The 15,344-nt window shown below is 34.7% G+C and overlaps 2 protein-coding genes across 2 annotated transcripts in view; one reads left to right on the forward strand and one right to left on the reverse strand.

Moving 5' to 3' along the window:
- LOC105258783 (inhibitory POU protein) overlaps positions 1–9,591 on the forward strand; it is a 42,162-nt gene extending 32,571 nt beyond the window's left edge. Inside the window, exons 3-4 of the mRNA XM_011270291.3 lie at positions 3,248–3,454; positions 7,800–9,591. Of these exons, the coding sequence (XP_011268593.2) occupies positions 3,248–3,454; positions 7,800–8,564 (972 nt within the window). The 3' untranslated portion in view covers positions 8,565–9,591. The remainder of the gene's footprint in view (positions 1–3,247; positions 3,455–7,799) is intronic.
- LOC105258784 (beta-galactosidase) overlaps positions 1–15,344 on the reverse strand; it is a 111,962-nt gene that overhangs the window by 68,699 nt on the left and 27,919 nt on the right. The window lies entirely within an intron of this gene.

The following is a 15,344-nucleotide window of genomic DNA, read 5'->3' on the forward strand; positions in this document are numbered from 1 at the left end:
AACCACAGCATTCTTTACTTGTAATAATAAATTATACAGTATATTGTAAAATTTATTTTATATTTGAAAATTACGTTATTCACTCAATTAAGAGTTCATGCGACATTAAAATCGAATTAGTGCCAGTAAAAAATTAATAGAAGCAAGATATCTATCCGTTTTATACATATCTTGTGTATAAATGTATATATATAACATTGTGTGTATATATATATATATATATATATATATATATATAACACTATGTATAAAAACATATTAATTTTGAATTTTTTAATTATTAATTTCGAAAGAATAAAATCCACTGTTAATGTTAAAATATTAATTGCAACGCAATTTAAATACCAAACTTTTTCTTATAAATATATTCTTTATTATTACAAATAAATTTATATCATATTTTTATATTCATGTTATTATAAATTAATATGAATATAATATACTATCATACATACATTATATATATGTGTCTTATTGAATTGGTTCTTATTCTAAATGATTATGTTGTTACATATTATATAATTTCTTGACATGATATCATATTAATATTAATATTAATTTATAATCACATTTTGTATTAATATCGAAAGATTTAAATTTTGTTTAAACATTCGTAGATTTGAAAAATGCCTTCACGTTGAAATTGCTTCAAAGGCATGCTATAAGTTATATGCGGCTTATAACCGCGATATTCTTCGAACGTAGAACGAACCTAGTAATATGTCGCACAAGTGACAGATGTAGTTGATGCGGAATGTCCCATATAATATCGATCACTACGGTATACAGGCAAGTCTAAGTGATATGAGGCTATGAATGTAATGTATAGCTTTCATTAAGATATCCTCTTAGAGGAGTCGCCTTGATCAATAAGGAAGAGTATAGGTGATAACAAATTGACTGCAGCCACAATAAGTTGACGCGTATACAACAATCGATATTAGTTATGCCAACTCGAATTAATGCACTAATCTTTATCCCAAACAATTTTCCGCACATGATATGCTTTTAAAGTAACATATATATATATATATACTTATGCCATGTATTGGTCAAAAGGCAAGTAGGTGATACAAAATAACAACTTGTTAGAAAGCTAGAATTGAGAAATAAAATTTGCATAATTTTTATATTCCTCTCTCTCTTTTTGAATAAAATAGGCAATTCGGACTTTAAGTCAGACAACAAAAATTGAAAAATAAAAAAAATTAATTAAAAACGAAAAAAATAATAATAATATATATAGAACAATACTTAATTTTTATATCCTTTTTACATCGACAGGCTGTAAGAAAATTTTAGAGCCCCCTCGCGCGCATAACACGCCATGAAATGAAATCATACCCGCCCCTCTTGTTATCCCGTTCCGCGTTGCTCATAAATTTTCGTAGCGTAGTTTAAGCTATTTTCGTTACCATTAAATGTTGACTTCGCCGAGGGGGACCGGATCTCTCCAAACACGCGAAAGGGAGAATCAGGATGATCCCCCCTCCGACTCGTCCGAGTTTCGCCGCCGATACTGACGGATATATGTCTGTCCACCGTCCCTGGGGGGGCTCGGTCAAGTATCCATCCTTTGGATCGATTCCAGTGTAACGAATGAATTTGATTACCAAACATCATAGGGCATGTGTACACGCTAATACAGTGACGTTACCGGACTCGAGGGGATCGTAACTTAATGCCCGTTTATCCGTGCAAATATCGTCGTTTTTCCAATTATACATCGTTTTGCGCCGAAATTAGTGTACACGCAAACCCCACCTGTATCTTTAGTATCGCGTATCTCGGCATTAATTATATCAAAAATCATCGAGAGAAAAAGTCATATGAATTATTTTCAGTCTTACACAAGTATCACTTTGCTATTTTTCCATCATATGATGGATAATTTTTTTTTCAAAATAGTTGGCTGAAACTTTAAAAGCGTATTCTATTCATCTTAAAACTGAAAAAAGTCATATATAGATCCGGAAATGTTCCCTTTGCAAGTTACATAAACGCTCTTTCGACGCGATACACATCCGTAGTTCACACGATGAGTAAGTGCGTTTTGAATGTTTTCTTCTTGTAACCCTTTATGAGATCGCGCTTGTAAGTTGTGACTACAGTTCGGATAAAACTAGCTTCGATAGAAAGTAATTTAATGTTCGAATGTAAAGTTTTTATATGTAACGCAACACCAATAATCATGTCTGTTCTATACTCACATTTTTTTGCAATTTTCCATCTTTATTCTAAAAAATATTATCTCTTACTCTAAAAAATATACATCGCGCGTGCGTTAAATATTTCTTTTAAATTTCAAATAGATATAATGATCGAACGCTACTATTTCAATTAGAATTTTAATTAAAATATAGAAAATATATAAAGATATATTTAAACATCGAAAGATATATTTTTAAATAATATAAATATTTTTTCTTACAATATCTATCTACTAATATGTCGTATATTTGATTAAATCAAAAGTCAATCACCAGTTAATGAATATTAAGTAAAAAAGTTTTGCGCTCTCTTTATTTGTTTAATTCGCAATTGATAATTTTAAATTTACATAATTCAAGATAATAGAGAATTCTAGGAATATCTCCAAGTGCAACTTAAGTGATAGAAATGTTGTCGGAGTTGGAAAAAAACTCGGAAAAAGCTAACGTCTCGGATAACAAAACTATTTTCGGAATATCGATCGTACAGCCATGTTGCCATCCGGTACATAAACTGGCTGTTGCCCAGACAACGCGTCGAACGGATTAAATTCAATAAGAATTTATATATTGAGAATGACGAACTTTATTATAATTATTATGTTTACCATGAAACGCTTGTTAAATTATAATATTGTTAAATTATAATATTGTTAAATTATAATATATAAATTACAAACAATAATGAAAATGGATCTGAAAGCTGTATAAGATTTTTTATAGTTTAGCGTTTAAATATTTATTCATATTATAGCAATTTTCATTTATAAATCGAAAGTATTGCTGATTGTAAATCGCACCAATATTCAAAAATTAAAGTCGCTTAAATTTTGTAATGCAGTATTAATTATATACAGAATTTTTTTAGGAGAAAGCAGTAAAAAAAGTAAATCGCGGAAATTAAAAAGATATTTAATATATAAATATATTTTATAATTACGATATGCTGCGATAAAATAAATATTAGAATATTATAATAACAATTAGTTGATAATTAACGCTGTTATTTGATAGATGCATGATGTATTTTGTTTCAGGGTGATTTGTTTGGTGGCTTGAATAGCGGTTTGCAAGACGGCTTACTTTCAAGAGCAGAGGCTTTGGCAGCAGATTTGGGGAAGCACAACGCCGGGACGCCGATGCCACTGAAGCACGATCCCGTGTCTGTGTATCATCACGGAGCACACATGCCCACCCCCCATCCAAATAACCGGCCACATCATCAGGTACAATCACACCTCCTTGTGAGTCCGCATTTTTGATATACTATTCTATCGTTATTAAAATCGCGTAAAAGTAAACTAGAGGTATAAACTTTGCTCCTCAATAGAACTCTACAAAATTTATTTCTCCCTTTATATATTCTTACGCTTAGATACATGCTACACAACCACATTCAGAGAATATCGCTAATAAATAAAAAGGAAAAAATTATCCATTAAGAACAATTATTGCAATAAAACCGCCCCTTGTTCGCCGCCCCCGCTCTGATTTCTGCCATTTCGTAAACCCTCCCCCGGACGCATCTATAAAATGCAACGAATCCAACGGTCAGAGTTAAAATCGTTGCCAATAATTAATTACAGGCGGCAATTAATTTTGGATTCATATTTAATCGGCGGATTGAAAAATTTAATTTACGCAGTTTATTTGTTAATATCGCGAACAATGCAGACAACGATTTTAATTTCCCCCGCTATTTAATGGTTAATAAACCGCATTATATTTATTACACCGCATCGTTATTCGCGTGCAGTTTTAGCGACGTGATTACGCCGTTTAGAAATGGGCGCCTTTATGCCTATATGTATACGATCTCGCAACAAATTGCATTTCAATTTGTTAACCCGCAGTGTACCTTATGCTAATCTGAGCAATCTGATGCCGATGAATGAATACGACGGGGCGACGCCAACCAACCAACGCGCATCGACCCGGAATGATCTTCTCAAATGTAAGGGGCGTGTGCCCTGCACTCTTGTGCTTGTATACATAAATATATACATTATCTCCGTGTCGCGACTGTGTGCCTGTAATGCCCCCACGATGAATTTCTAAGGGACCCATGTGTCTGCGGTATCAGGAACAGATTTTGCTCAACTTTTCTCGTGCCGACCACCCGTGGATCCTCGTACGTGATTTTACCCATCATAAATCGTTTCTTTCGACTTCTCGACGGTTTTTGAAATTTAGATTGCTTAGAACTTTATATTTTTAATTCATTTTCTAGTTATTTTTTTTACTTTGTGAACTTTGATGCTATTTTCCAGGATCATATTTTATTTTCCGAAATCAAACCTTTAATTTTCAATGGAAATTAATATCTGGAAATATTTCGCATTTTCATAAAATCCAAAACTGAAAAGTTTCGTTCACATGCGATTATATTTGCTAATATGCAAATATAAAAATAAAATAATGGAAACTGATATATTCAATTCTGATAAAACGCAATTAGTGTAATTAATTTGTTTTAACATGTACCTGACTTTATTTATAGATCAGTTTCGAAAATTTTGCGTTGAGTGTTGTATAAATGATTTCACACGCAGTGACTAGAAAAGCGGAGTACTCAATTACAATTTTGCACAATTAAAATAATAATCTTAAACCGTGAATTTTAATAAATATTTGGAGAAGACACGATTATAAAATGTAAAAAATATAAAAGAAACCGATAAGAAGATGAGAGGAAGCGATTAAAAAACGACAAAAATGGTATTATTTTAGACGCACGTATGTATATATATTAGGAAGGAAAGGCAGAGATAAAAGTAACGTTGAGCTGACGCAAAAACAGCGTGAAGGGATCGGGACATCGGGAGAGAACAACACGACCAACAAGAAGAGTGAAAAAGAAAAATTAGGGGGCGAGGTGGGCAATAGAGCAAGGAGAAAGAGCAAAACATAGAGGAGCCGGCTAACCCTACCATCGTGTCAGCGTAATGATGAAATATTGCGCGGGTCTCTTGGGCCCTACACCTCGTACGCCCGTGGGCAAGTCCGCCCCCCGCTTCCCTCCCTCTAATCCCCGTCGTATTCGCTGTATATTTGCCGCCGGTGGTGCTCCCGACAGCATCTACCTTCTGCCTTTTCCACGCTATCCGTGCAGCGCACCCCCTTGCATTTCTGATGTAACTGCGCTATCCCATAGTACCACCGCCGACCAAAACCGTGCCATCCAGTTAGCTCGCTATACTGCCGTTCTCATGAGAATAGATGATGCGCGTGTTGTGCCTTATGCGTGTACGTGTGCAAGCCGGCACCCCCGCGAGATTCATGTATAAGCTCTCACGTATATATACGTGAGGTAATGGGCCGGGTTATGTGCGAACGACGCGGATATTTTTGGAGCAGCGATTTTTTTATAGCGATATTTTTTTCACGTATTACCAACTGTCAGAACGCGAGTCGTGGTCGCAATCTATGTCCAAAACTGAGAATAATTGATGTAACCGGATGTAAACAAGCGAGAGGGATTAGATCGGAATTGAAAAGGATGTGTACAATAAAGGATGTGTATACAATAAATAATTGATAAAAATGTTCCGGTATAATCGTACACGCGCGGAAATGCTTTTTAAAAAATGTATTTCTGGAAAGATTCGCGTATCATTATTTTTCAATATTATTCTTTCCTCCTGCGAATATTTAAATGAACGTACTTATTCGGCTCATAATTTTTTATATGTTTATAACGTATATATAAGTCAATTTAACTATATATTATTAGATCAATTATAAATTTTAATACATTCTTTACTCATTTGTATCGTTTCCTTTCTGTCCCTCTCTTTAATGAAAAGATAGGATTATTGTATAATAAAATCTATATATAATTACATCTATTTCAATTGGTCTTTGTCATGTAAATTTTCATTGAATGAGTTTATTCCTATGTGTGCGTAAGGAACATTTTATTTCTGAAACATGCGCGTCAACTAATTCTAATTACATGTTCTGTCCCCACGGTCGAAACCGTGCCGTCTAGTTAATTCAGTATATTCCCGTGAGACCAGATGATTTTATGTGTGCAAACAAGATCGTACATGTATACGTGACACCTTACATACTTAAGTAGGCAAAAGTCACAATAAATAAATCATCGAAGAAATTTAATAATTAAAATTAATTCATCGAATAAATTAATCGTGCAATTTGAGTAAAAATCGCAATATATAATATTAGAATATTTTTAGAAAATTACGCGAAAAATAAGGAAAATAAAAAATACATAAAATAAAGAGAAAATTAAACATAAATGATTCTTCCTATCTGCAATTCGTATTTTATCGCATTTGCGATTTGTGATATCTCCAACTTTGTATTAGCAGATGTAACACCCGATATTAACCCCAAGTAAAACGAGTTTACAGCACGCCGCTTATGTAACAGCACTTTAAACGGAGAAAAATATGAAAGAAGTTCATAAATATATAATTTCTAAAGAGTTGTGCTCGCGAGGTGCGTCCTGCATTCGTGACGACGGCCGCACGTGCTGCATAATTATGCGTGTTAGCTTGTACATATTTTCTGCTCTCTCCACCGCACTCGACCTAACTTTGCTTTTTATCCCCTTCATTCATGCCTTCCCTACACCACGATGGTGCTTCATCAAAATGCATCTCCGCAAACTCGGCAATACGATACGTATCCGGCCTTTCATCGTATTCACGTTTCTACACTTTATCTTGTATATTTGTTTCTACACTTTTATCTTGTATATTTACTTGAGAAAAAAATAATGAATAAAATTTATTTCAAATTTTTTTACTAATATAAGTACCTATGCATACAATTATCGTGATTTATCGTAATTTTATTTTACCGTGTTATATTGATGATTGACTTTTTTTCTTAATTCATTTTTGACATTATTATGAACAACGTTAATTAAATATTAAATTGACATTATGTTGAAATGAAGCTTATACGTGATATTTTGTAAAGCTGCAAAATATCTTTTTGCGAGCTTACAGCTGCAAGTTAATATTAAAATAATTTAATTAAATACATAATGTCATTACATAATCATAAAAAATTTGTATTAATAAACAATTAAAAATATATGTATTTTATTATGTGTTTAATTTAAATATTATATTTTCAGATATAATTAAATATTTAACAAGCATTATTAAGAATTAATAGAAATCAATTATAGATTTCCTTTTATGTTGATGTATTGTTAATCATATTAGAAATTAATATATGTTAAAATAAATCGAGAATATAAAAGAAAAGTCTTAAAATATTAGAAATAATATTTCATTATATCATTGAATATTCAACAGACGAGAAAAAAAAATATTCGATATTAAAGGAGACAATGAAATATTGAATCCTAACATACATTATTTTACACTATTTTTCTACGTAATCTTACTGTCAAAATTCTAATGCTTATCATTGCGCTGTGATTCTACATCTTATTGAATATCGGTGTCAACCTAATTCTTCTCAAAATCTATTTATCGCAAACTCTAGAAAAATTCGAGAGAAAGTCGTGCCAATTTAAAAATTTCTTTAAGAAAAAATAAACGTAATACATGTCACATAAATCGAGTATCCTCAATTCGCGTGTTCCAGATGAGCCATCCGGGGATGGAAAGCCTCGACATGTTGGACCCAGCAAACTCGATGACGACACTAACGCCGATGTCCGAGAGCACGGGCGGCGGACCTGGCCACCACGCGGGCATCCACGGTCCATCCGTGTACGGCGGCATGAATGGTATGATGAGCCATCACCATCATCACGGTAATCTTGGCGGTGGTGGTGGGAGCGTGCCACATCCGGCGCATCATCATCCGGCGATGGCAGCCGCGGCCGCGGCGGCGGCGGCGGCGGGTCTTCATCCCGACGCCGATACCGATCCGCGCGAGTTGGAGGCCTTCGCCGAGAGATTCAAGCAACGACGCATCAAGCTCGGTGTCACGCAGGCCGACGTCGGCAAGGCACTCGCCAATCTTAAGCTCCCGGGTGTCGGCGCCCTCTCGCAATCGACGATCTGTCGCTTCGAGTCGCTCACGCTCTCGCACAACAACATGATCGCCCTGAAGCCGATCCTCCAGGCCTGGCTCGAGGAGGCGGAGGCGCAGGCGAAGAACAAACGACGCGATCCCGACGCGCCCTCGGTACTGCCGGCAGGCGAGAAGAAGCGGAAACGCACCAGCATCGCCGCGCCCGAGAAACGCTCGCTCGAGGCGTACTTTGCGGTGCAACCGCGACCCTCGGGCGAGAAGATAGCGGCGATCGCGGAGAAGCTCGATCTTAAGAAGAACGTCGTCCGTGTCTGGTTCTGCAACCAGCGACAGAAGCAGAAGCGCATGAAGTTCGCGGCTCAACATTGACCCGAGGGTGGCTTGTGACAGCAGAACTGACCCTACCAGCTGCCTGGTCTCGAGCCGAAACCCGAACCCCTGACCGAGTTTCAGGGATGGCCGTGAGACGCTCCGGAATCGTCGGAGGCTTCGGAGCTTCCCTTGGACACCGTTGGTGAACGACACTCGAGCGACGAGATTCCGAGTCATCGTCGTCGGGCGAACATCATCGGGGATATCCATTCGCGGGACGTCTTTCGCGGCCACGCGAAACAAACGATCGCTCGATATCATGGGCAGATACTATCGGTACATCGTGCTGTCACAGGCTGAGAATGAGTCGCTTGTTATCACTGCGCGTGTGTAATATGCATGTAACGCATATTCTGGAATCACCGGTTGCAGGGAGCTATTCTTGACCCGTCGGTTCGCGATTCTCTTTCTCTCGATCTCTCTTTCTCTCAACCTGAATTATACGATTACGTCTCATCGCGTTGTGTCATGTTAGAGAGATATACAACCGGCGCAGGCATATAACTTAATGCTGGTGAAGTGTTTACGAACATTTCGCGATCAACGATATCATCGGACTGTGATCCCATAAGTATAAATCCATATCAGACTGTTTCTTCGATCCGGAAATTGAAGGCAGAGTTGACGCTAAACGACGATTTCGTATGCAGGATGTTTCACTTTTAATAGATAAGCCGTAACTAGAGATTGAGCTTGCAACAAATTTCTAATTAATTTTCCTTAATAGATTTTATACACGTTGTATTTCAAAGCCGAGATTCATATGCAAATCCGAGCACGTCGATGCGTCTCTTTATTTCAAGCGAAAATACGCGAGAACAATTTTTGTTCGTAATAAAACAAGGCGCGAATCACGCATCTGCGAATAATATACGAATAATACCTAGAGAGAACACCGATCGTTGCAATAATGCATGATGCTTTCAACAATACGATTTTTGGAAAATGAGGGAGATGCGTTGGGAATATATCAGCTCTTTCTTATATTTTCATTTGCGTTAACAGGAAGCGTTATGGCAACGAATTCGTATGCAGTAACATTATAGAATTATATAATATAATGCGATTCGCGTGTTTCATTCGAGATATATTTATTGTCTATATATTTTAAGAATATAAACCGTGAATTTCAAAGTAAAATACATATTGCAATATTTGTTTATAAAAATTTAACGGTAAATTTTGAAATAGAAATTTTATATTACAATTAATTAAAGTTGCAAACATTTTAATATAATTCTTTTTCTTTTTGTCAAAGAGAAAGAAATTCAAATATTAGATGTTAGAAAAATTAAAAAGTAAAACTTTTTGGAAACTTATTCAATATTTTTGTATAGAAGAAACAATAATCTCTAATAAAATTATCCTGAATCATTCAAATAAAAAGATTTAAATATATTGCATATGCTTTTAGAGAATAATTAAGCAAGGGAGTCGATTTGATTTAAATACATATATATAGCACTACACTTATTTTGAAACAATACTTCCTCGCGATCCTCTAAAGTGAAGCTTTACACAGTCTGTGAAAATTACGAGTTTGAGAAACATATCACCAACGATCACGATAAAACAGTTTACGATGCCATTTGCCCTTCGACCCTATCCTCGTATGATATCCGCGACCGAAATCGACGTTTGGCGCCGATTTCACGATCATATTTTTCGCAAATGAATACACGAAATCTTGAAATTCAAAGTAAATCCACAAAAAAGAAATGATATTTCGTATTTCTTTGTTATAAAATAATCAAAATTAAAAAATTTATACATTGACTTTTGTCCATAATATCTCTTCAATTTTTATAAATGCTGTGACAAGTTTTGTGACATTTGTCAACGATACAATATATTATAGAGATATATAAAAAATTTTTAACGCATATATTACATTGCACTTGCAATTATTTATTAATAATTAATTAATTAAAAATATTACGATTAAGTGCGAAGAACATTTGAATGCTGAAGAGGAAAATTTTGCAATTTGTGATTCAATTTCCTTTAATTTTCATAATTATTAAAAATTAATAAATAGAGGAAGAAGAAAAACATTTTATGTCTTTTTCTTTTAGTACAGAAAATAATAATAATCGAATTAATCGATTCTAATTATAAGATTAAAAGTATTCAACATATATTATTACATCATCTATTAGTGCAAACGTTACTGTATCGTTGACAAAATCACGGTCTTCACAATTTTCCACTTCTGATGACAGCCTGATGATATTTCACGTATTACGTAAATCGAACATAACACATCGGAAACGCTCGTAAATCATCAGTTCACCATCGCAATAATTTACTGAGCAATAATCATTGAAAGCACGATCGATCGCCGGAAAATTCGACGGGGATGAAGACGAGAAAGAGAGAAACAGAGAGGGGGAGAGAGAGAGAGAGAAATTTCTCGTCGTTCACTCTTCACGGAGTCTGTCATAATGAATGAACGGCGAGGAGCAAAGACCACCAACGCGTCTTGAAAAGTACAACTCGAAACATAAAATATAAAGTACGTATTGTTATAAAGACGACGCGCGGGTATATGTCGCGCCGATGAAAAAAGTGATATTAATCCTAATGAAGAGACGCTCAGTGCAGTGTAAACAGTGAAAGAGAACGAAGAGCGTGTGTGTGAACGAGTGAATGTGATGTGTGTGAGAAGGAAACCGGAGAAAAGGATTAAGATTTAGAAAAAGAAATAAGAGATAAAAAAGCGAGAATGAGAGAGAGAAAGATAAAGAGAGAGAGAGAGTGTGCGTGCGTGAATGAGAGAGAGAGAAACAAACTACCAGAGCTAAAAAATGTTTTACGTAGTGATATTGGACAATCAGTGAAAAGACTGTACCATATCATATTGAAGCAATACCGTAGCATGTAGTAAACGAATTAATTATACTCTGTTCGTATTTTTTAATGATCGTCCGCGCATCCGCCATGCGTCATGCGCCGACTATTTTCGTAAAATTCGAGAAGGAGGCAGGAAACAAGGGGAGAGAATCGCAACGAGGGGAATCGCGGGAGGTGTTTTAGTCTCGATGCCACACACATATCCTGCTTTTCGAACCGATGATTAATATCTCCTTACTCGATCCGATATCGGAGATGCGGGCAACGACGCCTGCACGCGCTCGATTTTCACTCGCGTGAGAGTCAACGCGTGCGCGATGGAAACGCGCGGTCTGTCGACGTGCGTGCGTCGGGGAAGGAAAGAGTTTGGTTTCCGGTTCTGTTTTTCTCGATACACCCCCGCGCGATCAGTATCCCGCGCGCGCGAATCATACGAGATCGAGGGGATTTAACTGTGCACGCGTATCTCTCTTTTAGTTCGCCCGACGAGAAATCCGTCGTATTGCGCCGTTTTCTGCGTGACGACAACGAAGTTCTACGAATGCGAGATCGACGCATCCTCTTAACGGAAGGTAAGGCGCGCAGCGACTTGAACGGGAGAGAGAAAGAGAAAGGGAGCATGCGGTCGGTTCCAGACCGTAATAGCTCGACTGTAAGTCGCGTTTGTTGGAATAAAATGCGCGATATTTTCTAAAGTTGGATACACGCGATGGCGAATTCGTTTCATGCCACTGAACTGCATCTTAAATATTAGCTTGAAACATTAGCTTGGCGATACTAGGAAAGTCTCGAAAAAATATTCAAGACACACAAATCTTTAATCTAGGTACTATTTGGAATCATTTTAATTGACAGATTTTATATTTATAAAATCGATAATCAATTTTCTCTTTAATCAATAAAGAGAACGTAATTTTGGAGAATATATACGTTACTTAAGATCATAATTTCATAGGATCATCATATTTTTAAGTAGAAAAATGATTCGAAAATTTAAAGTCACAATTTTTTCAAATAAAGACAATTTAGTTGAGTTAGATTAACATCAGAAATCCATTTCTCTATATTGACAGATCGAGAAAGGTCGACCAGTCGAAAAGTTGACATTAGAAACGTGTCTCTCTACTTTAGCAGGTTGAAGAGAATCAAGCAAGTGACACGAGCAAGTATCCGAGACGTCGATTCTTCGTTTAATTTCAACTTTGTTCCAATCTGATCTCGTTCTTTCGTTGTCCAATTCTATAATATTAATTAGCTTAACATTTCATTCATCAATCATAAAATATTTGTCATTAATAAAAGATTCGCGTTTCAATAAAGCATCGATAGATTAGATATTTTGACTGACTTTACTTCAAATTTTTTCCAATAAATACGAGAACTTTTTTAATTACAAAGTAATTTTGTACCGAATATTATAGATACATGTTACTTTTCAACGATTTTAATGAATTTTTTTTTATCAGTTATGTACTTTCCAGTAGTTTACCTTAATCAAAATTTAATTAAAGAAAAAATATATCGCGATTTTATTCAATTTCAAATCTTGCAGGAAATCTGTATTCGCATATTGGACAATGAAGTATATACGAAAATTGCGAGAAAGTTTTACAGATAAATGGTCGCGTGTATCCAATATTAGAAGACCGTTCTGATAGGAGAATGACATACATCCAGGCAAATGAAAATACTAGTAATAGTTAAAGGTAAAATCGACGAAAAAAAAATGATAGTGGTTTTTAAATTGTACATATGTAAGAGGATAAGTATTTTATAGGAGAGTAATAGCCGATTTGCCATTCTACTAGGTAGTGGAAAAAGGAGTTCTAGTGCAATATAGAGAAGTCTATAGCGAAACGTTCATTATTCATTGTTTTCTCTCTTGTACATGGTGCGTTCGCCCGAACGGACCAATATTAACGCGTTTTATCAGCCTTCACCATCGAAAATCGCATGCAAATAGATCCGCTCTGCATCGCGGCTGTTCTTCTCTCGTAGGAAAAAGAAAGAAAAAGAAGATTTATTTTCCTACACGACTGTTCAATTGCGTAACGTATATCTCGATTCTGTCGGCGACGCAGATTGTCTTAAGCATGCATCTTTCTAGTCATTACACGGTTCTCTTAATCCAAATTTTGATAAATTAAAATATTGAATAGAGATGTCGCGGAAAATCTTTCTTTTTAATTATTTTTTGTATATCTTGTTTTTTTGTATACCGCTTATTTTCAGATATTATATGGGAGCTAAAGCGATTACAAATAATGTTCTTGATGATGTTGTTGTTATGTAACTGATGAAATTATGTAAATGTTACTCGTATTATCTCTATATAAATTAGTTTAAGAATACGTTTCACGCACTTGGACAGAATGAACATGAAATAAGACGCTCCAGGAAGTATGCCGAATATATTGTGTATACTAACAATATAAAATTACACATTATTATGTTAAGTTGTTACAACAGTTTTAATGTTCTTTATATATATAAGAGGAAGATTCGTTTTTCTTCAATAACATCGTGTAAATTAACAAAGCAGGAAAACTAATGAAAACTTTTGACAAAATATAAAACTAATTAACCGATTATTGTCGCGATGTAAATATAGAAACGTTCTGAAATAAATTCCATACTTCCTGTATTTCGCCAAACTCAGCGTCATTAATTACTCTTTTCTCACTTAATCATACCGTATCGCGTTATAGTACGAGTATATACAAATAAAAATTTTCTCATCTTACATTATATATTCATTGAAAGACTAAATAAAATATCTGATGAGTTGTGAATTGCAATTCGTCATGCTTACACAGTATATCATAATAAGTTCCGATTGTTTAAACAAATATCGTCGTATATCATACGAAGAAATTTTTAGAAATGCGCGATGCAATATTACAGGATGTTCTAGAACCATCACATGTCCTTTTAACCAATAATTCTTCAGCTATTTTAAAATCGACTTTCTTTAACATGAACATTAAAACATATCGAAATAAACATATTGAAACACAGCTTTCCAATCTGTAATTAAAAATAGATTTTTCGCATATTAAAATTTAATAACTTTCTTTTATTTCATATCAAGCAGATTTATAATTTAAGAAATTTTGTTAGAAACACATATATTGTTTTTACAATATTAAAAAAATGTGATTACTAAGCAATAAATCATGATTATTTCCAATTATCTCTTCTAAAAGATTTTATTCTAAACTAGCCAAAAAATATGACTGAAAAGACAGATAGTGGTTTCAGAACTTCCTACGAAAAGAGAAAATGATGATATCCAATAAAAAAGGACTAACAATAAGCGCTCATTTGCGCCATCATGTGAACATTAACTCGTCAATATACAGATTCTTAATAAGTAATTATTGTTTCATAAAAGAGATGCCTTTTTTTAAACGAAATATATAATATATATTTTTTTTTCTTTGAAAAGGAATCTCAATGAACAACGTTTAAGTTAATTAATATATTTGACAATTTAATTGAAAGATTATTATAAGACATTGAATAAATAAAATGTCTCGAATCTTAATTTAAGATTCTTAATTCAAGAATCTTAAATATGTCGATTGCAATATATATCTCGGTTTGAACGAAATAAACTATTTATGAGTAAGACTGCAAGACGGAATAGAAGCTCCTCAGGCCCAAAATGTTATATACACATTTAATACAGGGTAACAAGTCATATCACACACATAATATGTTTTTATCAAATTGTTATCGTCGCAAAATGCACTTAAGAGTCTTGCCAAATGACGCGATCAAACGTGACGCAAACTATACCATAATCTTCGACTTGCGCAAATTTATGCATCCATACAATATTGTATAATATATTTTTTAGCTTAAAAAGTCTTTTAACATAGAAAACTATTATTTGGACGTTTTTTTTTCTTTTTTTATATT

This window comes from Camponotus floridanus, unplaced genomic scaffold (assembly GCF_003227725.1).
Source record: "Camponotus floridanus strain SB8 unplaced genomic scaffold, Cflo_v7.5 scaffold37, whole genome shotgun sequence".
In the NCBI taxonomy this organism is placed as follows: Eukaryota; Metazoa; Arthropoda; class Insecta; order Hymenoptera; family Formicidae; genus Camponotus; species Camponotus floridanus.